Consider the following 23,101-nt stretch of genomic DNA (forward strand, 5'->3'; position numbering starts at 1 on the left):
CCAGTTTCTAGTCTGACATGAATGTGGCAGCCAGGGTCTTGCTAACCACTACAGTGAGTGATTTGGAAGCTTGGCTTCCTTGCTTGTGGGCTGTTCAGTTCACTGGTTTGCTTTCTAACTATAGCAGTTCTTGAGATAGTAGCAGCTAAAATTATGTTAGAAGAACTGCAATCTTAAAGCTGCAGGGAGCAGATTCTGGGCATCACCCCAGTGTCATGTTTATTCTAGAACTTTTCATGTGTATTTACTTTCCTTTAACCAAGAAGATACATGAACACAATTCCTCTTTAATCTGATTCTCTTGGGGTGATTACTGCCAAGCTTTCAACTCCTGGTCCCATAAGTTTATTAACAACAAGAAAAGGCACCCACCCTGCCCCCAGGATTACTCACCCACTGGCATCATGTGTGTCTCACTGTCTGTCTCTGTATCTCTGCAGAGGTTCACTAGTAAACAGGATGTGATTCGGCATTACAACATGCACAAGAAACGTGATAACTCCCTGCAGCACGGCTTCATGCGCTTCAGCCCCCTGGACGACTGCAGCGTGTACTACCACGGCTGCCACCTGAACGGGAAGAGCACTCACTACCACTGCATGCAGGTACCGCAGCCCCGGCGCCAGGGCTCCTCTCGGGGGATTGAGTTCTGCCCACGCTGCTCCCTTGTCAGAGAGCGTGGGGCTGTCCTGAGGAGAGGGGGGACGTTCACAGCCTGTCCTGCCCGCTTCTGATTCGGGAACCTTGTTGACAAGTGTGTGCCCTGTCCTCACTGCACTTGTCCTGCCAAGTGTTGGGAATGGCAAAGGGAAGCCACATTCTCAGTGTTTAGAAGCCTCGTCCATGCAGTGAGGCAAAGCAGGTCTCAATGTTTTCTCGTAGTCTTGGACTTGTTGAAGCAAGTCCTATTCTCCGAGACTCGGGGACTTCTTTAATGCCGCTGCACTGTCTCTCCTCAAATCTGATCTGTCCCTCCCTTGAAACCAGACTTCCCTGTGGTACATCTGCCCTTTAGCACTGGGTTAATTTCCTCCATAATCAATTTCTAAAGTAATTGAACCTTAATGTCACATATCTGCACTTTACACCCCTGGTTCTCCATGTCCTTTGGCAGTGGCACTCGTGTGTGGTGTAGGCTGGGATGTTTCAGGGGCAGCCAAGTTTCAGCAGCAGTGTGCTGCCAGAACTGGAGCTGCTGCACAGTGTCACTGTGATGCCTTCACTGTTTTAGACATGGACACACCACATTGTTTGGGTCTTACCCTGATCATTCCTGGTTCAATGGTTTGACGTGTATTCATTTTAGTAGAATTGTGGCCTAAACCATTGCCCTGAAAATGTGCTGCAGTTACAAGCATAGTGATCAGCCAACCCTTGGTGACAGATTTTCTGGTGCGAAAAGTCAGGCTCACTTCCTGACCTGTCCCAGCAGTTTAAGACCCCAGTTAAAGTCACAAGGCCTTAATCACATACTTAAATGCTTTGCTAGGATACACTTCAGCATGTCTTGAAGTCAGGTAAGCTTTCTGAAGTCAATGGGGCTTAAGCACATGCTTAAATGTTAGGCATGCACTCAAGTTCTGTCCTGAATAGGGGCTGATTGAAGCATGTGCTTACAGCATTTGATAAACTGGGAATTTCATGTGTCTTTCTCTTGAGGACATTTTCTGTTACGCTTCCATAATATTGATTATTTAGTTTCTTCAGTTGAGCAGGGTGGGGTTTGTTTGTTTGTTGTTGGTTTTTTTTAGAGTATGAGGAGTGTTTCACAGCTCTGAGTTTGAATAGAGACCCTCGCTTACACAACTATATATGGCTAATTCCATCCTGTGCCCACTGTGTTCCAGTAAAGTAATGCCCATGTAAGCAGTGTCTTACAGGAAAGGTGTCAGAATATAAATTCCCAATTAAAGAAAATACTGCTTAAATGGCAGAATTTGTGCAATCCATCACGTGGGGTTTTTTTTTTCTTTATGTCCATAATTGGTGTGGATAAAATTCAGTTAGCTGTTTATATAAACTGACATTTTTTTAGGCTTTCGCACCAAGAGCTGCATTGCAAATTATTCCTAAGGACGCTTTTGTTTAATTTTTTTTTTTAATGCCATGAAGGGCCTGTCTTTTTTCAAGGTGTCAGTGTGGAGAGAGAGAGAGAGGCTCTTTTATATTGGAAATAGCTGGAGATTCTTTTTATTTTTTTCTCTGCGTATTTGTCATGGGTTTTGTTATTGCCTGTTTGAATCAACCTGGGCTGAACTAAGGGGTGGTGTTTTCCTTCTCTTCATTTCTGAGATGGTGCAGGCATTGGCACATGTTGTACTAGAAGAAAAGAAAAAAAATCCTCCCTCAGCAGGGCTGAGGACGTTTTCAGATTCCAGTGGGTTTTTACTCAATATGGCAAAGTTGCCCCGCTTTACCCAGAGGAAAGCAGGTTTTCAGCATTCCATCCTCATCACAGTATTCCCATTTGCTCCACAAGTTTAAAATTATTGAAGTGGGAGTCTTGAACAGTGACAGGGAAAAAAAGTCACCAGTTTGTTAAAATCAGCTGAACATGGGGTTTAAGATTTGCTAGAATTAAACTGTTTATTACAAGCTCAGAAGACTGGTTGGCCTCATGTTGCACCAGCATGCCCTACCTCCCAGAAGGATTAAAGAAGTAAATAACTTATTCCCACTCAATTTTGCCTTCCCCAACCAGATGAAATCCTACTTTGTTCTGTGTCACTCGAAGATAACAAAAAGCAACAGCATCAGTTAGTGTTCTGTTCTTTTTAAGAGCAGGAACCCTACTAACTGCTTCCCCAAGCAGGCATGATTATCTGGAGCTAGTGTTTTACCCCTACAGTCCTCTCTTTTTTTCTTACTGTTTCATGCCCAGAGAGTTGGTTTGGGTTTGGTTTTTTTCACAACTGCTCTATGCTCTATCAGTCTTTAGATTGGGAATTAAAGTGATGACTTGATACCCCTAGGAGAAGCACACCAATGGAACTATTAAATTTACGTGTGCTGCTCATGTATTTATTGCTGCTGGTAATAATGTCAGGCTGTTAAACTGCTGTGCTGATGACTCCTCTTTGGGCCTGGGGTAGGTGGGTTGTAACAAGGTCTATACAAGCACCTCTGATGTGATGACCCACGAGAACTTTCACAAGAAGAACACACAGCTCATCAACGACGGGTTCCAGCGGTTCCGTGCCACGGAGGACTGCGGCACTGTGGAATGCCAGTTCTATGGGCAGAAAACCACTCACTTCCATTGCAGGTGAGACAGCAGGGAAGGGGAGGAGTCCTGCCCCAGAGGACTGCCTGCTGTGTGGTCTGTTGGCCTCCTTCTGCCAAGTCATAATTTCAGCAGTATGCACAGGGACTTGATTTTCCCTACTGTGACCTTCTCAGTACTGCTCCTGGGAGAACTCGTATACCAGAGCAGATGTGATTTCCAGGATTATGCCACAGACCACTCTGAAGGCAGGGGTATGATCCGAGGAGAGGATACCCACTAGAAAATAGAGCCTAGAATCATTTAGGATAGAGGCCACAGCGCTCTTCAGAGTGCAACTGAAGTAGGCCATTAATACACTGCTAATGGCACTTCCACGGTAGGGTTCTCTCCAGCCAGCTGATCCCTCCTGGAGCCAGGCTTAGCCTTCTGTACACAACTGCTCTTCTTCTGATTTCTTTTGTTTTCAGGAAGAGTAGGAAAGAACAGTTTGTACTTTAGTCCCCTTTACCTGCTGTTTTGTTGGAACTTTTGGTGGAGGGTGCCTGTATTCCCATGTTCTTGTGGCAGTTCCGCAGAGCGGGGTGAGCTTCCCAGCTCTCCCACATGGCAGCATACCTGCTTGCCTGGGTGTCCCAGGTTAACCCCAGACAACTCATCAACCCCTCTGCAGCTGGGGCAGTTGTCTCATTACAGCCCCAGTCCTTGTCCTAGAGGAAGGCAGGAGACAGCAGCTCTGCCTACACAGCCAACCACCCTCTCCTCGATGCCCTTGCAGGAGACCTGGGTGTACATTCACCTTCAAGAACAAGTGTGACATCGAGAAGCACAAGAGCTACCACATCAAAGATGATGCCTATGCCAAGGATGGCTTCAAGAAGTTCTACAAGTATGAGGAATGCAAGTATGAGGGCTGTGTCTACAGCAAGGCCACCAACCACTTCCACTGCATAAGGGCAGGCTGTGGTTTCACCTTCACCTCCACCAGCCAGATGACCTCCCATAAACGCAAACACGAGCGCCGGCACATCCGGAGCTCAGGAGTGCTGGGCCTGCCTGCCTCGCTCCTGGGCTCCAAGGATAACGAGCAAGAGGAGTCCAGTAACGATGACCTCATTGACTTCTCTGCCATGAGCTCCAAGAACTCCAGCCTGAGTGCCTCCCCAACCAGTCAGCAGTCTTCCGTTTCTCTCATCGTCCCAGCTGCATCCTCCTCTGCAGCTGAGCTTGCTTCCTCACAGGCCACCAAGTCTGCCAACAGCATGACACCAGCCACAAAGATCTCTGGCCTGCTTTCCCAGGCTCTTCCCAGCAATATACCCTTGGCCCTGGCACTCTCCAACTCAGCACTTCCTGGAACAGCTGGATCCTTCTTCCCCATCATCCCCAGTCGGGTCTCTACACCACTTCCTGCCAGCTCGGCTAATCTGATGGCTGCTGGTTCTTCTGGCACCAATCCAGCATCATCTGCTCCTACAGATTCCTCATCCCAGGCAGTTTCAGGATCTGGTGAGCCAGTGACTACTTCTTCACCTGCTCCAGCAGCCTCTATAATGGAAAGGATCTCTGCTAGTAAGGGATTAATCTCTCCTATGATGGCCAGGCTGGCAGCAGCTGCACTCAAGCCGTCTGTGGCACTTGAAGCAGGTGAGTTACCTCATCAGTTGTGATACTTGGTGGTGAGAGGCAGAGCAGGGCCTGCTGACTTGGCAGAGAGTGAAAGAGAAGCCACCCAGTTGTGCATGGGACTGCAGTTGGGGAGGGCATAGAAAAAGAAAATAAATGGGAGAAGGATTTTGATTGTGTCTACTTAACCCTTGAGGAAGGCAGTCTTGGCAAGGTTTCCTGTGGAGCCTGTCTATGCCCACATGGCCAGAAGAGAGAAACATCTTTGCCCGTGAAGGAGTAGGCTCTTACCAGAGCTGAAGTGTTGCCATGTGTAATTTGCTGTAGGCTGAAAAGAGAGAGGCACTGTATTGAAAATAGAAATGAAGAAAAAATACCTTAGCCAGCACTTGCAGGCTCTACTGAGACTGTACCAAGCTTTAGCTGAGGTCCTGTAGCCCATGGCCAATTGTTTTCCTGATCTGGGGGGCTGTTCTGTGCTTCATCTTTGTTGTCCCAGCTGTGGATCTGGGGACAGTGTTAGTACAGTCCACAAACAGGACCTTCTTTTTGGTCAGTTCTTGCAAGCGTGCTCCGGTCTCCCTGAGGGGTGGAAGATGGGAAGTGCCCTGGGGCAGCCCAGAGCTCTTCCTGCTGCCACCCAGAGCTGGGGCAAGTCTAGCTCGGTCCCAGCCCTGAGAGATGGACGAAGGGAGCCTCCCCTCGTGTGTGCCGAGCACGGTCAGCTCCCGGAGGGCAGCAGGGCCGTGAAGGGGAGGCTGTGGCCGGCTCTGGGCTGGGGCAGGCCGGAGCTGCCCGCGCTGGCTGATGGCCGCGGCCTGCAGCGGCGACGGGGGAGTCGAAGGAAGCGATCTGATTAAAGAGGGAGGGGATACTTCACATACTTTTCAAATTATTCTTTGAAAAATTGTTTCCTAAAGCAGAGAAAGGTCATTGAGGGAACTATTTTCCTTTATTTTTTAATAAAATGCCACTTGCTGTCTGAGAACCAGCTCACCGTCAGCTGTACTGCTGGAGGGTAAATTAATATTTTAGTCACTTGGGGATTGTGGAAAAAAGCTCTGCAGACATGTTTCTGTCAGCAACTTTTTTCCCCTCCTTTTTTCTTTGCTGTTTTTCCTAATTTTTTTTTCCTTCAATTTGTTCTCCTTCCTCCCTCCTCTTCCCGCCCCCCCTTTTCCTCTCTTTTTTTAATTGGAATCCTTCATTCGGAAGGCACTGAACCCCCTGCCTGCAGAGCAGCGTTGCCGGTTGTGCGGGGACACGGAGGGGGCGCGGTTCGGAGCGGTGCCGGTGCTGTCACCCCGATAGTCCCGGCGGGGAGATGCGCAGTGCCGGGCCGGCGCTGTCGCTACGGCAACGCTGACAGTGGGGACGAGCAAGGGGGCTTGACTAGCAGTCGAAAGCTGCCACATTGCCTCAGCATTAACAGAGTCTTTAATAAACGCTTAAGAGGCAGCCCCGCAAATTAGTTATGACAGTTTGTGCAGAGAATCAGGTCTCCCCCACGCTCCTTCCGCCCTTCTCTTTTAAAGGGCCCATAGCCTGGACAACTTTGACATAATTTTGCAATAATTATCACTTGAAGAATTTCGACGCTGGAGTGGACGTCAGAACCCATCATGTCAACTTGGCAATAAATGCTGACCAGCAATCCCAGTACTTCCCTCCCCCCCACTTTTTCTTTGCTTTTTCCACTTAGGCACTGATGCCAGTGATTTAACTTACTTATTTGCCGTTGTAACCTCATTTTAGACCTATGCTTTTAGTTTATTTTTTGCACTAAATTTCAGTGTATTTCTTGAGCAGGGAATGGACAACCAGCACCTCCCGGACGGTTCAATCCAGTCCAGGTGAAGCAGGAACCTGCGGAGGCCATGGGGCCGTCATCTGCCACTGGTCAGGACCCCTTGCAGGAGCACAGCTTGGACCTGAGTGTCAAGGACCACGGGTGAGAGAAGTGGGCAGGCAGGCACGCTCAACACTTCCCAGCATTGGGCTTTTGGGAATTTCCATACCTGTAATTCAAGAGGACACAGCATGCTGCTGAAAGGTGGCTTCAGAGTGGTTGTGTTGGACACCCCAAAACTGGAGACAGGCAGGCTCACTCTGCTCCCCATTAGGTCTGTGTTCTCCAGATGTATTTTTGGACTCACAGGCACCTACTGACTCTTCGACAAGAGCTTCACTTCTTGTGCTCCCTTCTGAAAATCGAGCCACTGGCAAAGCTGTTTTCACTTAGTCCTCTTGTCACCAACTGCTGGTTGAAATTGCCCCAGTGCTACACCTCGAAACACTGTTAGCAGCAGCATTTGTGCCACTGCAGTCTGTTGAATCAGGGCTAAGGGAAGCACATTGCAGAGAATCTGGACACCCAGAACAGCTGGGTGTCAGACTAACTCCGCTCTGGGGCTGGCATGGGCTGGCCTACGGTTACAGTGATGGTTGTGCAGATGTGAATGCACCTATCTCAAAGCACGTGTCCCACTTGCTTAGCATCTCTGCTGAGAACAGGAGTGTTTGGGGATTGTGCTGTGTGGAAAAAGTGCAGAGGAACTGATCCTGGGGATAAGTGAGCTCCACTTTGACCTTTGTGTCCATTCCTGTCCCTACCTTATTTAAACAAGCCTCGCCTTGGGAGTCCAGCACTTGGAGCCAACTGCAGAGATCCTAAGGCTGCCTTTCAGTGCAGGATTGTGCCTTGCCTTCCTTACTGCCCAGGGGACCCTGTGCCTGGCAGTATGAGCCTTCATCAACATCCCCTCTGCTTTTGTGGTATTTTTGTGATATTTCTGAAAGTTCTAAAGGGATGAAAGGGTAGAACCTGGGGGAAGTAATGAGTTAACAAATGAAGTGTGATGGAGTGGACACTGGAGGAAGAGATCTGGGCTATTTAGTAGTTGAAAGAACTAAATTCTGCAGACCGGGGACCCTCTCTCTGTCCCTCTTGGCTATCACAAGTAAGCGAGTTTGGCCCGCCCAAGGGAGGGTTGGCATCATTCTTTTCCTCTGGATGTAGTAGGTGAGGAGTGAGGCAGCTTGAAGGGAGAAGGATTAATCTCAGCGCTCACAGTCCCTGTGCACATCTTAACTAAACCCTGTTGGTTTGTGTGTTTCAGTAATGAATCAAATGGCCACACAGTCTCGGCAAATTCATCTCTTTTATCCTCGCTTATGAATAAGGTAAGAGCCATCCATCAAACGCCTTTCATTCCCCCCACCAAGAGAAATTAAAGCTGCGATAGCGAGGAAGGGGGGGAAGAGATGTGTTTGTTTTTTAATGTTTTGCCTCTAATAAGATGAGTTTGTACCATTTAAATTTTGAGACCATTTTTCATCGGGTATAATTTCAGAGCCACTGCTTACAAATTAATTTAATGAACTGGCTGAAGAAATATATTGCCGCCTCTGACACCTTTTTTTTCCCCATCCTTTGTAGACAGAGGAGGGCTCCAAAAGGTTTCTCCTTTTCTTTTCTTTTCTTTTCTTTTCTTTTCTTTTCTTTTCTTTTCTTTTCTTTTCTTTTCTTTTCTTTTCTTTTCTTTTCTTTTCTTTTCTTTTCTTTTCTTTTCTTTTCTTTTCTTTTCTTTTCTTTTCTTTTCTTTTCTTTTCTTTTCTTTTCTTTTCTTTTCTTTTCTTTTCTTTTCTTTTCTTTTTTTTCTCGTGGAGTTTTTTTGGTCTGGGTTGGGTTGGATTGTTTTGTTTGTTTGGGGGGGTTGTTATTTGTTTTGTTTTTGTTTTCAGAACCTGGCAACTTCTCTCTCACTTTCCTTTAATAGTTACTCATTTTGTTTACTTACATAAAAACATTTTCCTTCATTTGGGGAGGGAGAGAAAAATCTATATTTATGAAAGAGAAGGAAAAAAATAGAAGTTTTGAACCAAAATCATCAATTTATTTCTTCCTGGTGTGAGCCATGGTGTCTAACACAGTCCCCTTTACTGTGTTCTAGGATATTTATTTCAGATAATGCACAGTTACTTTTTCCTTGCTTTTTTGTTAAGTTACCCGTCATCTAAAATACATATTTCTCTTCACATGATAAATTCTCCTGTACCAAGATTAATTTTGTGGCTGTATACAACTGCAGTAGAGATCAGGGCACCCTTTGAGCCATGCTTTAATATTCTGCTATGTGATAGGTTTTATAGGCATAACTATTGCCATCCCCTTGGCTCTGGGTGTTACATGCATCAAGGCCATAGAACCCTCAAGAGAGGGCAAAGTGACTTTGCCTGGTAATCTCCCACCTCCTTTCTTCCTTATCACTGTTTTTCTCCATGTTGTTTAATTTCTGCATTTATCCTTATGTCACTTTGCTCCTCCATTGGCTCTCTGTTACACTGGGATTTTGATTTTCCCTTATAAACTTAATTTCTTATTTGTTCCTTTGTATTGTCCCTTTAGTGTTTCCAAATATGCAGGTCTTTCTTTAGTGAGCAAATTAATTTAGTTACTCTGCTCTCTGGGGTCATGAGTCATTCTGAAGGTCCCAGATCAGGGAAATTCTCTTTCAATGGAGACTTCACTTGAAAATCTCCAGGATAATATGTGATTTAAGTATATGTTTAGAAAAAAGCATTTCTTTGTGTGCAGCCTGACAGAAGGTTCTTTAAGTTGTGCAAAGCAAATGTAGCACAGGTGCAAACTAGGACTCAGGTTAAAGGAGTGAGATTAACCAAGGAGATAAACCAGCAAGGAGTAGAGCCCACTGTGTGTGTGATTGATGGAACCAATTCCAAGACTAAAGATTGCAAAGTCAAGCTCAGTCTGCTCAGGAAGACATCACACTTGCTTCTTCCTCTTGCTGCACACAATTTCTGTCTGTGGGAGAATCCTTCATTGTTTTTCTAGGGAAAAGAACCCTTTACAGAAATGGAATTACCAGTGGAAACACACGACCTGAATTTCTGACTCCAGCCATAAAGGGTTGCAGTCTCCACACAGCAGCAGGGGCTTTACCTTCAGGGGGCATTAAGAGAGCCTCAAATAACCAGGATTCCTGTAGCCTATTGCCATTTATTTAGGGGGCTGTCAGGCTTAATTAACTGATATTTATAAAGGGCTTCTAGACCCTCAAGTGGGTGGAGTTTCCAGTGCAAGTATTGGGCCCAATCCTGCATTTTATTCATGATGTGAAGTTTGCTGTTGTTACTAGAGGTAATTGAGAGCACAACAGAGAAAAAAAGAGTCTGGGAAATTGTGGATTTATTCTAAAATAAAATTTTCCCTCTAGGCAGGCTTGAGTAACTTCATTTTTCTATCCTGTACATCATACACCTCATGGACCTCTAAACCTTCTCTGTATAGATTCTATTTGAAGCCTTTCATGCAATGCAGATTGAGTCCAAGTCCTGCTTTGTAGAGGATGTATCCGTTTAGCACAGAAAAGTGACATGATTTTATTATTGAAGTTATTAAGAATTTTCCAGGAACTTGAGACAGAATTTTTCCCCAGTTGAATGAGATTTTTGTCCTTCTACCCTCACACCTGATACCTGATAGTCACTTTAAAGGAGACATCCCTGTGGCTGGGATAACTGAATAAACTAGAGTTTACCAGTTCTACCACCAGCAGTTTGTAGGAGCTGCACAGGGCTATTACTGTTGAAGGCCACACACCTTTTCCATAGTCAAATAGGAGATGTCTCTTCACCTCAGTTTCCTCATGGATAAAGGAGACACGATGCGTCATTACTTTAACAAGAGCCATGAATAAATATTCCCTGGGCATCTGAGTGCTCTGTGATGGTTGGGTGGAAGATGCAGAAGAGTCAGGTGTTACTGACTTTGGCTGATGCAGTTGGAGTAGCCTGCACAGACTTTGTCTTTGAGGACACTGCTCTCAGTGGGACAGTCCTGAGGGTGGCCGTGTCTGTGCCCGTGTGCTGGGCTTGATGCAGTGTCTGTGTTCTTGTTCCAGATGTCCAAGACCAGTGCCAGCCTTGGCAACCTGCTGAACATTAAGACAGAAGGTGAAGGCAGCCAGGCTGGGGCTGGGGAGCCAACCCAGTACTTGGGCAAGGCAGTGAAGGCACTTGTCCAGGAGAAGCTCTCTGAGCCATGGAAGATGTACCTGCGCCGGTAAGGAGAGCATGGAACTGGGAATGGAGCAAAGGGAAAAGTGCTTCCTTTGCAAAGTGTCTGACTCACTGGCTCACCCTGAGCACAGAGTTCTCTTGAATGTAAAAGCCTAATTCTGTCAGACACTGATCACCTGAACACATTTAGCCCTTGCTCACACCTACCTGCACCAGGTGTTAATGTCTGGTAAAAAATAACCTGCCCACATATAATTATTTTGCAAAGGAGTCTTGAGAACCAATTACAAGCAGAGATCTTCATGTAGTTCTGTTATCCTGGACTTCACCTTAGGCTCCTCCTTATGAGCCTGTTGTGTGAGCCCAGGGGACTGAGTGCAGCTGTGCCCTTAGTGCTGGTCCTGTGAGACCGTGGCCAGTTACTGCACACAGGTCACAGGAGCCTTGACATGCTTCCTGTGGCATTTCAGCTGAAACAAAACAGCTTCTGGGGATGTAGAGGCACGGGAATAAGGAAAAGGATATGGAAGCTGGAATGATTGCTGTTGCTTTTGCGGTAGGAAAGGAGGCTCAGAAAGAAAATGGAGCAGATACAAAGCTCACCCACGTGCAGGGACATGCACATAGATGCTCAGACAGACACGTGCTTTGAGTGCCCACAGGTGCACCCAGGCAGACACATAGGTTTGTGCTCTGACACAGAGTTGCCTACCAAAAAAAAAAAACAACAGTGTGCCAGTGCACACTTTGTAAATCACAGGCTTTAATGGAGAAGACTAGAAAATCTTCTAGTCCATGAGCCCCTGGCTGGTGTGAGATCCTTCCCTGCAGTCCATTTGAATTTTGTCTGGTCTGGTTGTTAATTCTGCCAGGCAGTGTGGCTATTTTCTTGTCTCTGGGAGCATTATTCTACCACATAGTAAGTTTCAATGTCACAGCCTTTTCCATGGTATGCTGCCTGAATTCCACTTTTTGTAGTTTTGCAGCAGCTCTGTTTATATCCCCTTGAACCACAGCAGATCATCCCTCTCTACAGCTGGAGTTCAGCCCCTTCAGATAGTCACAAACTTTCAGCATTCCACTTAGCCAGGTTTATTTACTTCCTTTAATCTGACTCTGGATTAGTCCCTCCTGCCTGTGGGTCCTGTTGCTTTCCTGTTGTTCCCTAGATGGTGCAGAATTTCCCCCCTCCTGACAGAACAAGTTTTCTGCCCCCAAAAAGGCAGCTCACAATTTGTTTGTATCTACACAGAGTAATGTATAGTACCATGTTTATCATCCTCTGTGACACAGAATTGCTTTTAATGTTGTTTAGTGATTCCCAATGTATAAAACACCTCCCACACCCAGGTGTATTTTGTTGTGTGTTTCTAAACATGATTCTCCTGTTCTGAACCTTCTCCCTTGTCTTGCCAAACCTCTCTGTGCTCTTTTTCTCCTCTTGCACTGGTATTGCCACCTCCTCCCAGTTTAGTATCTTTGTGAAATTCCTAAATATGCTGTTTACTCCTAGATTACTAATTAAGATGTCAAATAGACTAACCCAAGTTCTCCTCTCAGCAGTCACGATGCCTCCTCCTCCCAGCTCAGTGTGGTGCTGTTTGTCATCAGCCTTTGTTTATGGTCCCTCAGCCAGTTTCAAGCCATGAGGTGGCATTACATCCAGGCCAACTGGAATTAATTCTAAGCATATGCAAAACTGAATCAAATGCTTTACTAAAATCCAAATATATTGCATCCCTTCATCCACTAATTTCGTAATTCTATCAAAAAAAGCAATTAAAATTGTCTGGCAAGATTTATTCTTTATAATCCTGATGCTGTTTATTGCTCATGGTTCCTTTATCCTCTAGATGTTTAATGATTTTCTCCTCCCTCTTAATATTTGTTCCATTACTTTACTGGAAGGAGAAGTTAAGGCCAGAGGTATGATAATTGCCAAAGATGACTTGTCTTTTTTTTCCCCCCTCAAAGAACCAGTACCTTGATTGTTTAATTTCCTTTTTTTTTTTTCCACTTATGTAGTACCTCCCACTTCTCTATGGCTTAAAAACCAGCAAATGGTAATGTAATCAGTTTGGGAGTTAATTTCCATTGCACTTCAGGACATACATCATCCAGACTGACTGATTTGTGCATTTTTATATTTTTTGAATGAGTCCCTTTATCTGCTCTTCTAGAAGGTCTTCACTGCATCCCAGATTCTCTGCTCTGTCTTTTAGTTTTTTCATCCAAAGCAAATTTGATAATGCAGCCATTTTTGATTCATCACCTCCCTTTTTGTGGGAGGCCTTCTTTCTAGGTTCAACAGTTCTTGTCTCTGATAAAACAGCCCCTTTAGTTTGCAATAACATGGTTTCTTCTCTCTTACCCCACAGTTACTTTCCTTCCTCTTCTCCCTGCCAGCTGTAACTGACAGTACATGTTCTACATCCACAGACCTTCTTTCTCCAGTACAAGTTTTTTCTCTTTCCTTTACCCTCCCGTTGGTGAGAGGTCCCTCCTGGGACCATATAGACTGCTGTTTGTTTCTTGCTTTCCTGCTCATCAGAGCAACTGTAGTTTGTTGTACCTTAATTATGCAAGATTCCCTTGTTAAGTTTCAAATCCTTCCTGCCAGTGTTTCCTATTTGTTTTCTTGATTCCCTGTGATTCTGGAGTTTCCTGAAATCACATGTATTTGTGCTGCACTTATTAAGTCCAGAGAATCTCAGCAGTGGGTGAGCAGTGACACCACGCTGCACTGGTTTTGCCCTCTTGGCCATTTCCTCCAACACAAGCCATATCTTGGATAATGTGGTGTGTTTTGCTCTGGGGTTTGCATGGCAGGGTTGTTGTTCTGTACATCAGGGATGGTGCTGTGCAGTATTTCTGCAGTCCAGGCTGTAATTGCTGCTTAGATGATGCTTCATCTCTCCCATCTGGGAGATACCCTCCTATCCAGGGCAAGGGGTGGGTAGATTCTGGATCTAGGTTCTCTGGAATGACTGTTGTTTGTGGGAATGCTAAGAGAGTTGAAAAACACAGAAAAAAATGTCTGTTCCAACTTCGCTTCTCTCCTGGGGCCTTCCCTAAGATGTCTGCTTGTCTATTTTGGCCAGGTTTGGCACCAAGGATTTCTGCGATGCCCAGTGTGACTTCCTCCATAAGGTGCATTTCCACTGTGTGGTGGAGGAATGTGGAGCCCTCTTCAGCACCCTGGATGGGGCCATCAAGCACGCCAAGTAAGTGGGGAGCAGGAGGCAGAGAAAGCTCTGCAGTGCACACTACAGCTCAAGACCCCAGGTTCCTTCTAAAGGCAATGGAATGTCCAAGTAAAGAATGAGCGAGGCCTTCAGTGGCCATTCACGTGCCTGAGTCTGGAGGGGTTGTAGGGAAGGAGATGTTACAAATTTCAAGCCAGATCTGCTAGCACAATTGGTCTCTCCTGTTGGATGGTTCCCTGTGGTTCACTGCTTCTCCCAACAGCCCTGGGAAGCTGCCCCACAGCTGATCTCAGTAACTGCAGTGATTCTGGGGTTTCTCTAATTTTAACATGGCTTGGCACCTGTCTCCACCCATCTTAATGATTTCCCTTCTCTTCAATCATACCTCAAAGTCTCCAGAGCCCTTTTTAGGATTTATCCACACCAGTTTATTTACAGGCTTCTGCCACATTCTTGTTATGTTTAATCAAATTACGTGAACTGGTCAAGAATTTATGTCTGAATTAGTATCACGTTTTGCAGTTTTCACTTCCGAACTGAAGGTGGAACTGTAAAAAGCAACTCCGAGTCTCCTTTCTCAACTGCTACTGAGAACAAGGCTTCACTGGCCCCTTCGTCACCATCTGCTGCTTCTGCCACCATGGCCAGTGCTCCCGCCCTGGACGTGCCCACTCCAAATCCAGCTGCGATGCCCTCTGCTCCCACACTCCTTGCTTGGAAGCAGCTGGCTTCAACCATACCCCAGATGCCTCAGATCCCAGCATCAGTGCCTAACCTGGCAGCTTCACCCTTGGCAACGACTTCCCTGGAGAACGCCAAGCCTCAGGTCAAACCTGGATTTCTCCAGTTCCAGGAGAAGTAAGTTTCAGCTGCTGTTTGCCTCCTTCTATCCTCCCCAGCCTTGCAGTTCCCTCTGTACCTCTCCTCAGAGCTGCACTGCTACACTTCTGTAAAGTCTAGGAAATACTTTGAGATTTTTGAGTGCATCTGAGAGCACTTTTAGGCATGAGTTTAGAAGATAAATAAACTTGGTGATCTATCACTGATGCCTGTTTTATCCCTTGCGAGAGCTGTGCAGAAACACAGGTATCTCTCGTTGTATGTTTGACAGTGAAGGGTTGTTGGGCCAGAAATCCATGGACTGATTTGGGGCCGGGGGGAGGGTACCAAACCCATTTAGCTGATGAGACTGGCAGTGTTGGTTTTGTCGGGGCAGGGGAAGCCCTGGCATCCTGCAGTGGCCACACCCAAGAGTTGTGTTTCCTTTGGACTTTAAATTGGAAAAGTGGCCCTCAAAGACTACAGAACCCACCGTGCATTGCTGTGTTCTGATAATCCTAATCAAGAAAGTGCAGTAGCTGGGTGGAATTGCAGTAATGTTGCCAGCTTCAATTTCCCTGAAGAGGAAGGTGGCTATGGGAAATCTGTGGGCCATGTTTGGAACAGAGGCTTCAGCTGGGCTCCCCTTGAATTAAATCTTGGCAAAGAAACAAATGTGTGAAATGAGTGAAGGTGATGATTGGGTTTTGGATGTATTCCAGTGATCCCTGCTTGGCAACAGACTGCAAGTATGCCAACAAATTCCACTTCCACTGTCTCTTTGGGAACTGCAAGTATGTGTGCAAAACCTCTGGCAAAGCAGAATCCCACTGCCTCGACCACATCAACCCCAACAATAATCTGGTGAATGTGCGAGACCAGTTTGCTTACTACTCCCTGCAGTGTCTCTGTCCGAACCAGGTAAGAGCTGTTCCAGAGTAGTGTTCTGGCAGGACTGGGGAGAAGGAGATGAAGGATCAGGTAGACTGATTCCCCAGCAGGAAGTGAGGCTGTGTGTGGCTTTCTTGGCCTTACTACAGAACCCTGGAAGTCATAATTACGTGGTCTGGAAAAACATTTGGTTTCTATCAATCAGGAAATCATGATACTTTTGTGTTTCTTTCAGTCGAGTGAAGTGGACAAGGGAATGATCTGAGATCATCTGAGAGACATAAGATGAAATAGAATAAAAATCTGTGAGGAATCTGTGAAGAATCCAGGGAAAGCCATGAGTAAGGTTTAGGATATTTCAGTGTAGAATAGTGTATTACAGAGTACACAATAGCAAGGTAAAAGGACTCGAGAGGGAGCAGGGTGCATGGCAGGTTGTGGAAGATAAAATGGGATCTGGAGTATCAGTGCAGGCCTCTGACACCTCAGAAGGGACACCATCAGTAGCAGGCAGTTGAGGATGCATTTGTTTTAGAGCTGCCTAAAGCACCACGTGTGTGCTCCCCTCTAGCACTGTGAATTCCGGATGCGAGGGCATTACCACTGTCTGCGTCCTGGCTGCTACTTCGTGACTAACATCACCACCAAGCTGCCCTGGCACGTGAAAAAGCATGAGAAGGCAGAGAGAAGGGCAGCCAACGGCTTCAAGTATTTTACCAAGCGGGAAGAATGTGGCAGACTAGGTGAGTTTTGTCCCATTTCTCGTGTGCTGTGTCCCATGTCCAGGCCAAGAATGCCATAAGTTAGAACCTGCAAGTTATGCTTAAGAGGTATTTGGACATTAAATCACTAAACAAGAAAGGCAACAAAACATAAAACAGTTCCTGGTCTGTCTGGTTGAAGCATGTTTTCACAAACAGACCCAAGGTAAATGAATAGAAACTGTACTACAGAGAATTGTATATATGAATTTGTCTGGATATGCAGCTTCCTCTTTTTTCTTATTTTTGTCTACTTGTAAAAGCCTTTTTTTATTTGGTGTTTGTTTTTATACTTTGCAGTCTTTTGGACCTACTGCTTGTGTTGGGTGAAATTTAAGGGTGCTCTTAGGAGGATTTTTTTTTCTTAACCAGTGCTAGTGCAGCATATTGAAAGTCAAATGGCCAATAACCAGAGAGAGATGGACAAGAACATGTAATAAGCTACTCTCTTCTCTCCAAACCCATTCTCCACAGCCCCTGTGGGCAGCAGGGACTACAGTGTTCTGATGGCAGCCCCCCTGAGAGCAGGGCCTGAGGAAACACCTGAATGTGGCACAGGCTCAGACTGGGGCTGAACTTGCCAGAACTATCAGCAGCACTTCAGAAGTTATTAAAACCAAGTGCCTCCAGTGTAAAGCTGGTCAAACAAATGCACAAGAGAAAATAGAATGGGTTGCTGCAGAGGTACCTGGAGCTGAAATCCAGGATTCTGAATGGGAACTTCCTAGAGACAACTCTATCCTGAACTGCCTGGGATTCACTTAAACCTTCTCATTGTGGTTTGGCAATGTCACAGACCCCATCTTCCCTATCACTGCTGGTTGGAACAAAGGCTGGAAGCAAATGAGGTTCAGAATAACACCTCTGGCTGCTGTTCCTTCCCACTGCAGGAAAACAGCCACAGTAGCCACAGCAAAACTTTCCAGCTTTGAATAGATGAAGGATTTGTACCCAGATGGAGGTTTGTTTGTGGTAACCAGGGTAGTGAGTGTCAACACACCACAGCCAGTACCTACCTAGCTCCTGTTTACACACGGTTGCTGTTATTTACTCACCTTTTGGTGTTTTAGGTGATAGCAGGGGCTCGACAAAGCAGGACAGTGATACTTGACACCAGCCCACAGGGATGCCCTGGCAACAGGCGAGCCCTCACCTGCCCTTTGTGCGAGTGTTCCAGTCCTGCAGCACTGTTTGTTCCCAGTCCCAGCACTGGGATGGGGAGGGTGGGCAGGGTGGGGAAAGTGGGACCTAAACAAACACACTCCTGGCCTGCACATGAAACACAGGCTGTCAGCTCCACATGAGCTGGGTGAGTCAGGAGCTGCTTGGCAGCGAGGCAGCTGCAGCCTTTGCATGTGTCAGCAGCGTTTGGTTTGGGAGGGATGGGGTATGTGCATCCAGCAGGATGAACATTTGCCTGTGGGCTGGCCCTGCTTTGCAGCAGACACATTTAGCCAGCACCCTGCATTTGCCTGCACTAGATAGAGGCAGTGTGGTGGGATGGTGTAGGTGTGTATGATTTTACCAACATATGGATTCACTTCTACATCTGTGTACATCCCTGGGGTTTATGTTGTGTATTTACAGATAGCAGGTGCAGAAAGCACTGGCCTGTTTTAAGGGCTGTGAATGTTTCTGAACAAACACACCTGATAGATTTTTTCCAGTGTATGTTTCTGTGTCTATAATTATATAAGTCTGTACGGTTATGGAGAGAGAGGTGAAGCATAGATATATATATAGGTAAAGGTGGATGGATGTCGATAGATCAGGAAAAGTGAGCCTGTAGGCTGTAGTGAGAGTCTGTAGGTCTCTGTGTATCTGAGGGTATGGCCAAGGGAGGATGGGAAACAGCAGATCCTGATCACTGATGGAGCTGTGTTTGAACTATGACAGGCCATTGTTTATCAGCTGTACAGTGTGGCTGTTTGGGGTACGTGCACGCCTGGCACACGCAGCTGGAGCAGAATTTGTGAAGTGCTGTATGCCAGAAGCCATATGAATTGCTTGTTGTTCAGCAACACAACCTTACTGTTACACAACAGTGTTGGAGTGGCACTAAACACTTCCTGTCTCATTCCTGTCTGACCAGAGCACACACACTGTCCAGAGCTACAGCTGCTATGAGACTGCTTTTCTAAGAGCACAGTTACAAGGGGGGAAAAAAAGAAAAAGAACTTTTCATTTCTAATCTAATTATGAGCGTGTATTTTGATTGTAGCTTCTGTGATACAGCTGAATGTCTGGTTTTGTTCTCATTGTAAAAAAAAAAAAAAAGGCACTAACTAAAACTGAAGAGCACTGGCACTACTAGATGTAATGGCAATGTTCCTTCCTTTATAATGGCACAAAGAGGGATAGGACTAGGCTCAGGCTCATGTCTTAGATCTCTGTACACTGTAATCCTCTCTTGCAGCTGCTCAGCAGGCTGTAGATTGTGGGTTTGGGTTTTTTTCATTCAGGACTGTTTCTGAATAAGCCATGACCACTGTTAATGTTCAGTCCATCAGAAATCCACATGGACAGCAGCCTTGTCTTCTCCAATCATCTTCCCTCTGGTCCTGCTCCCTCTCGGTACCTTCATGTGCAACATAAAATGGTTTTTGTGTCTGCAGGTTGCAAATACAATCAGGTGAACAGCCACTTCCACTGCATCCGAGAGGGCTGCCAGTTCTCCTTCCTGCTCAAGCACCAAATGACATCCCATGCCAGGAAGCACATGAGAAGGATGCTGGGGAAGAACTTTGATCGTGTTCCTACTCAGGTAACTTCTCGTGTTGAAGCTGTAGATCCACATGCAGTGTTGGCCCCTTTGGCTGCAGAGCTGCTGCAGTACCAGGACACTCGTACCCAGACTCCAAGGGATGTGTGTTTACACTGGGGGATGCTACTGGGAAGTGGGAGTACACCCAAGGTAGCTTTACCTGGCTGAACTTACACAAGATGAGTAAAGATGATGAAGCATAGATTGCAAAGCATTGCTTAGTGCAAACAGCTTTTCCTTGCAAATTTTGTAGAAAAAAATTGAGAAGGAAAACACTAAAATACTCACATTTACAGCTTGCACTCTCTCCCAGCTCTTTCAATATAAATACAGTTGGCTTATTAAAATTAACATGCTTAGGATGTGGAAGAATTGAACGTGCTGGTTAAAGCAAGTATTTCCTGTTGCATATAAAGAATCATTTGCTCCTTTCACCGAGGATGGGAGAAATAACCAATCTTGACATTTCTCTTCCCTTAGTGGATTTAGTTGGGGCATTCCTTGTCCTCTCTCAGGAAGTAGCAGAGTGATGCAGTTGCTGCTTTACTAACACAGACAGCAACTGGGAGATCAGGTCTGTTTGTTTCCTGAAGAAATGGAAGAGTTTCAGCTGCAGCACTGAGCTGCTGCTCCAAAGGACAGCATCCCTGCCACCTCTCACTTGTTGTGAGACTTGTTTTAGCTGCCATTGACTTGGTAGATGAAACAAGCTGTCTTTATTTAAATGCCTGTGGCTGATCTGACCTTAAGAACATCATCTGGTTCTTAAGATGAGACCATCATCTTAAGACGAGACCATCTGTAGAAGCAAGATGAGAACCCTCTTTAATTCCACAAGATGGGAATGAGAGGTCCCTGTTAGTTATTAACTACTCTCAGTAAGTGAACTGTTCAAGTGTAATGCTGTTGGATTTAATGAGTTCACAGATGCTAAGGAACTGGTGTTGCTGTTGTGGCAGCTTTTGGTCTCTAATAAAAAGTTTAGGTACAAGAATCAGGAAGATTTAACAAATAAATTTGTCTTCACTACTCTTCCAGCATATGCTGAGTCTAATCCCAAGAATTCTAGTGCACACTGGGCAGAAAATGCTGTGTTTAACCTCCATCTTGTTTCACTGGCAGTCCTGTGCCACTTAGCACAAATGGGAGCAGCGGCCTGAGCAGTCCTGGGGGCACACAGCACTTGTCCTAACCCACTGCTGTGTTCAGCCCATGGAGCACTGAGGGTGAAACCACAACTCAGAGCACGTGGCAAAGCTGACCAGATTGCTGGACTCCCACTGCCTTTTGGATTGAAGTGAAACCCTCAGTTTCTCCCGTGCCCTAGTGCTCTGTGGGCAGTTCATGGTGTGTTTGACCTACCCGTGGAGCTGTCCAGGCCACTGCAGCTGCACGTGGCCCCCAGCACGTGTGGCCCTGGTGTCAACCCCTGTTCCCACTGCAGGGGATCGGCGCTGACACCGCTCAGGCACAGCTCCAGTTCTGACTGCAGCAGGACCTCCACAGTGAGGGGCAATGCCAACATTACACCTCCTCTTTGTGAAGGCAGCACAATCCACACACCAGCATGCTGGTGCCAACATTAACACTCCCAGCTCCCGAGTGCAGCACAATTCACATACCAGGATGCACGTGCCAGGTTTAATGCTCTGAGCTCCTAGTGCAGGAGGATTCATGCTCCTGGCCCCAGTGCCATGGGTGCCACTCACAAGCACGTGCCAGCTGTCCCTCATGAGCTGTGGCAGAGGGAGATAAACGTGCAGACAGATGGTTTTGGTCCTGGTATCTTGCTTTTGGTGTGAAAGTCCCTGTCTTGTTTTCCTGCTGCAGGTTATTGGGCACACTCCAAGAAATGAAAATCTCCCCCAGGTTGGCAGCATGGCACCCAGCCCAGCCTCATCAGGAACCCCAGCTTCCTTTCAGGGACCCCCAAGCATGATGGACACTGAAACAGAAGAGTACATGGATTACACTGGCTGTAGCCCTGGGGGTATCTCCTCTGAATCTTCCAATATGGACCGCAGCTGCTCCAGCACTCCAGTGGGCAATGAAAGTACATCAGCAGGTAAGGGAGAAGGGTGTGTGTGAAATGGATCAGGAGTTGCCTGCTCTCCTGGGAGATAAGCTCATAAAAAGAGGCCAAGGGACAGTTGCATCTTAAAATACACACTGTGCCAACTTCAGTAGTGCCTCACACTAACCCAGCTCTCTCCAGCACCAGAGAAAAGAGGTCCATCAAAATACACACCTCAAGCATCCAGGAACTAGCAGCACAATTTTTTCCTCCCATGAAGACAGATTTTTATCCTGGGTCTTGGAGTTGGGTCTATTTTAATAGCTGATTAAAAAACAAAAAAAAAAAAAAAAAAAAAAAAAAGAGCTGTGGGCTACTTCTTTACTTGGCATTTCCTCTGGTATCTCTTTGTATTTACTTTGTACAGTAAAGTCAGGCACTTTACTGTAGTGGTGAAGTACAACAGCAGATATGACATACACAGGGGATAAAGCCTATCACATCTGCAGAAAGCAACATCTAAAAGCGGCTCAGTGAGCTCCCTTCCTCACCCAAAAACTCTTGTTCCACTTTGTGCAGTTGCACAGAGCAGACCCCCTTCATCCCCTCTTTTGGGAAGTAAATTCCTGCCCTGTTTGCCAGGATCATGCAGAGCCATCTCCCCCTGCCCTGCATTACAGGGTCAGCTTGTCAGGAGCCAGATACCTGGCAGGAATTCTGCTGTCATATAATGATGACCAGGGATCTCTCAGCAGTCCTTTCCAGGGTTAAGTGGGATAGTCTGCATAGGCTGCCTCAGTTTGCTTTAATTCCATACATATTTTCCTGGTTTTCTTTCCCACCCCAGATAAAGGCCATCGCAGTCATGTTGAAGGAGCACTGCTGGGTCATGGCACTGGCCCCATGACATTATGGCACATCCAGAGGGTTCTGGTGGGGCAGTGGTTCCTGGCACTCTCTTCTGTGTCAGTGATGGCCCAAGTGCTAGGGAATTCCCCCCACTGCTCTCCAGGCAGGGAGCAGCTCCATCCGCCCCAAGTGCAGGAGCACCCTTACAGCTGTTACCTGAAACAGGCAGCAGCCCTAGAGATGAACAAGGACCAGAATGACCAAATTAATCCAGAATTCCTGCTTGGAAGCCCGTGTCTCTTCCACCAGACCGTAAAGCCACCCTATCTCCTGCATAGACAACTCTCCTCTTCCTGGTGCTGTCAATTCCTCACCTTCTGTTTCTTCTCTGTTGCAGTTCTTTTTCATACATTTGTGAATGTGTTTTCCATTTTCATCATATTGCTTCTGCTCTTGGGTTCTCATTTCAGTTCTTTTGTTTCTTGTTTTGTTGTTTTTTTGGGTTTTTTTGGTTTTGTTTTGTTTTATTGTTTTTTCTTTTTTTTTGTTTGTCTTTTTTTTTTTTTTTCTCTCCACATTCTCCAGGCTGCCTGGTTCCTTCTACTGCTACTGCTGCTGCCGATGATGCAACCCACACTGCACCACAACCTCCACCACCATCTCTGCCTCCATCTTTCTCACAAGCCCTGCTTAGGTCTCCCCTTCCCACCCTCCCCTATCTCTTCTCTCCATCTTGTCTCTCATACTCCTTGCTCAGTGCCACTCTGGGAGCCAGCAGAGGCATTGTCATGCCTGCCGCCAGCACCACTGGGTTTTCGCCCATCATTGCCACTCCAACTCCAGTAAAAAGTGACGTTCCCTTAGTGCAGGATGCAGCAGGTAACACTTCTTTGCTTTCTCTCCATG

General features: G+C 46.3%; 1 protein-coding gene across 17 annotated transcripts in view; it reads left to right on the plus strand.

Annotated features, from left to right (window-relative positions):
- Positions 1–23,101, plus strand: part of CASZ1 (castor zinc finger 1) — a 203,611-nt gene that overhangs the window by 172,562 nt on the left and 7,948 nt on the right. For 16 of the 17 annotated variants that reach the window (XM_058854850.1, XM_058854854.1, XM_058854857.1 and 13 more), the window contains 13 exons: positions 441–605; positions 3,093–3,265; positions 4,002–4,870; positions 6,659–6,800; positions 7,969–8,032; positions 10,774–10,934; positions 13,993–14,115; positions 14,620–14,955; positions 15,639–15,837; positions 16,379–16,550; positions 19,184–19,332; positions 21,163–21,397; positions 22,781–23,074. In XM_058854850.1, the coding sequence (XP_058710833.1) occupies positions 441–605; positions 3,093–3,265; positions 4,002–4,870; positions 6,659–6,800; positions 7,969–8,032; positions 10,774–10,934; positions 13,993–14,115; positions 14,620–14,955; positions 15,639–15,837; positions 16,379–16,550; positions 19,184–19,332; positions 21,163–21,397; positions 22,781–23,074 (3,082 nt within the window). The remainder of the gene's footprint in view (positions 1–440; positions 606–3,092; positions 3,266–4,001; positions 4,871–6,658; positions 6,801–7,968; positions 8,033–10,773; positions 10,935–13,992; positions 14,116–14,619; positions 14,956–15,638; positions 15,838–16,378; positions 16,551–19,183; positions 19,333–21,162; positions 21,398–22,780; positions 23,075–23,101) is intronic. The other variant, XM_058854865.1, reaches the window with a different exon arrangement.

The sequence above is a fragment of the Poecile atricapillus genome, chromosome 22 (genome assembly GCF_030490865.1).
Source record: "Poecile atricapillus isolate bPoeAtr1 chromosome 22, bPoeAtr1.hap1, whole genome shotgun sequence".
NCBI lineage: Eukaryota > Metazoa > Chordata > Aves > Passeriformes > Paridae > Poecile > Poecile atricapillus.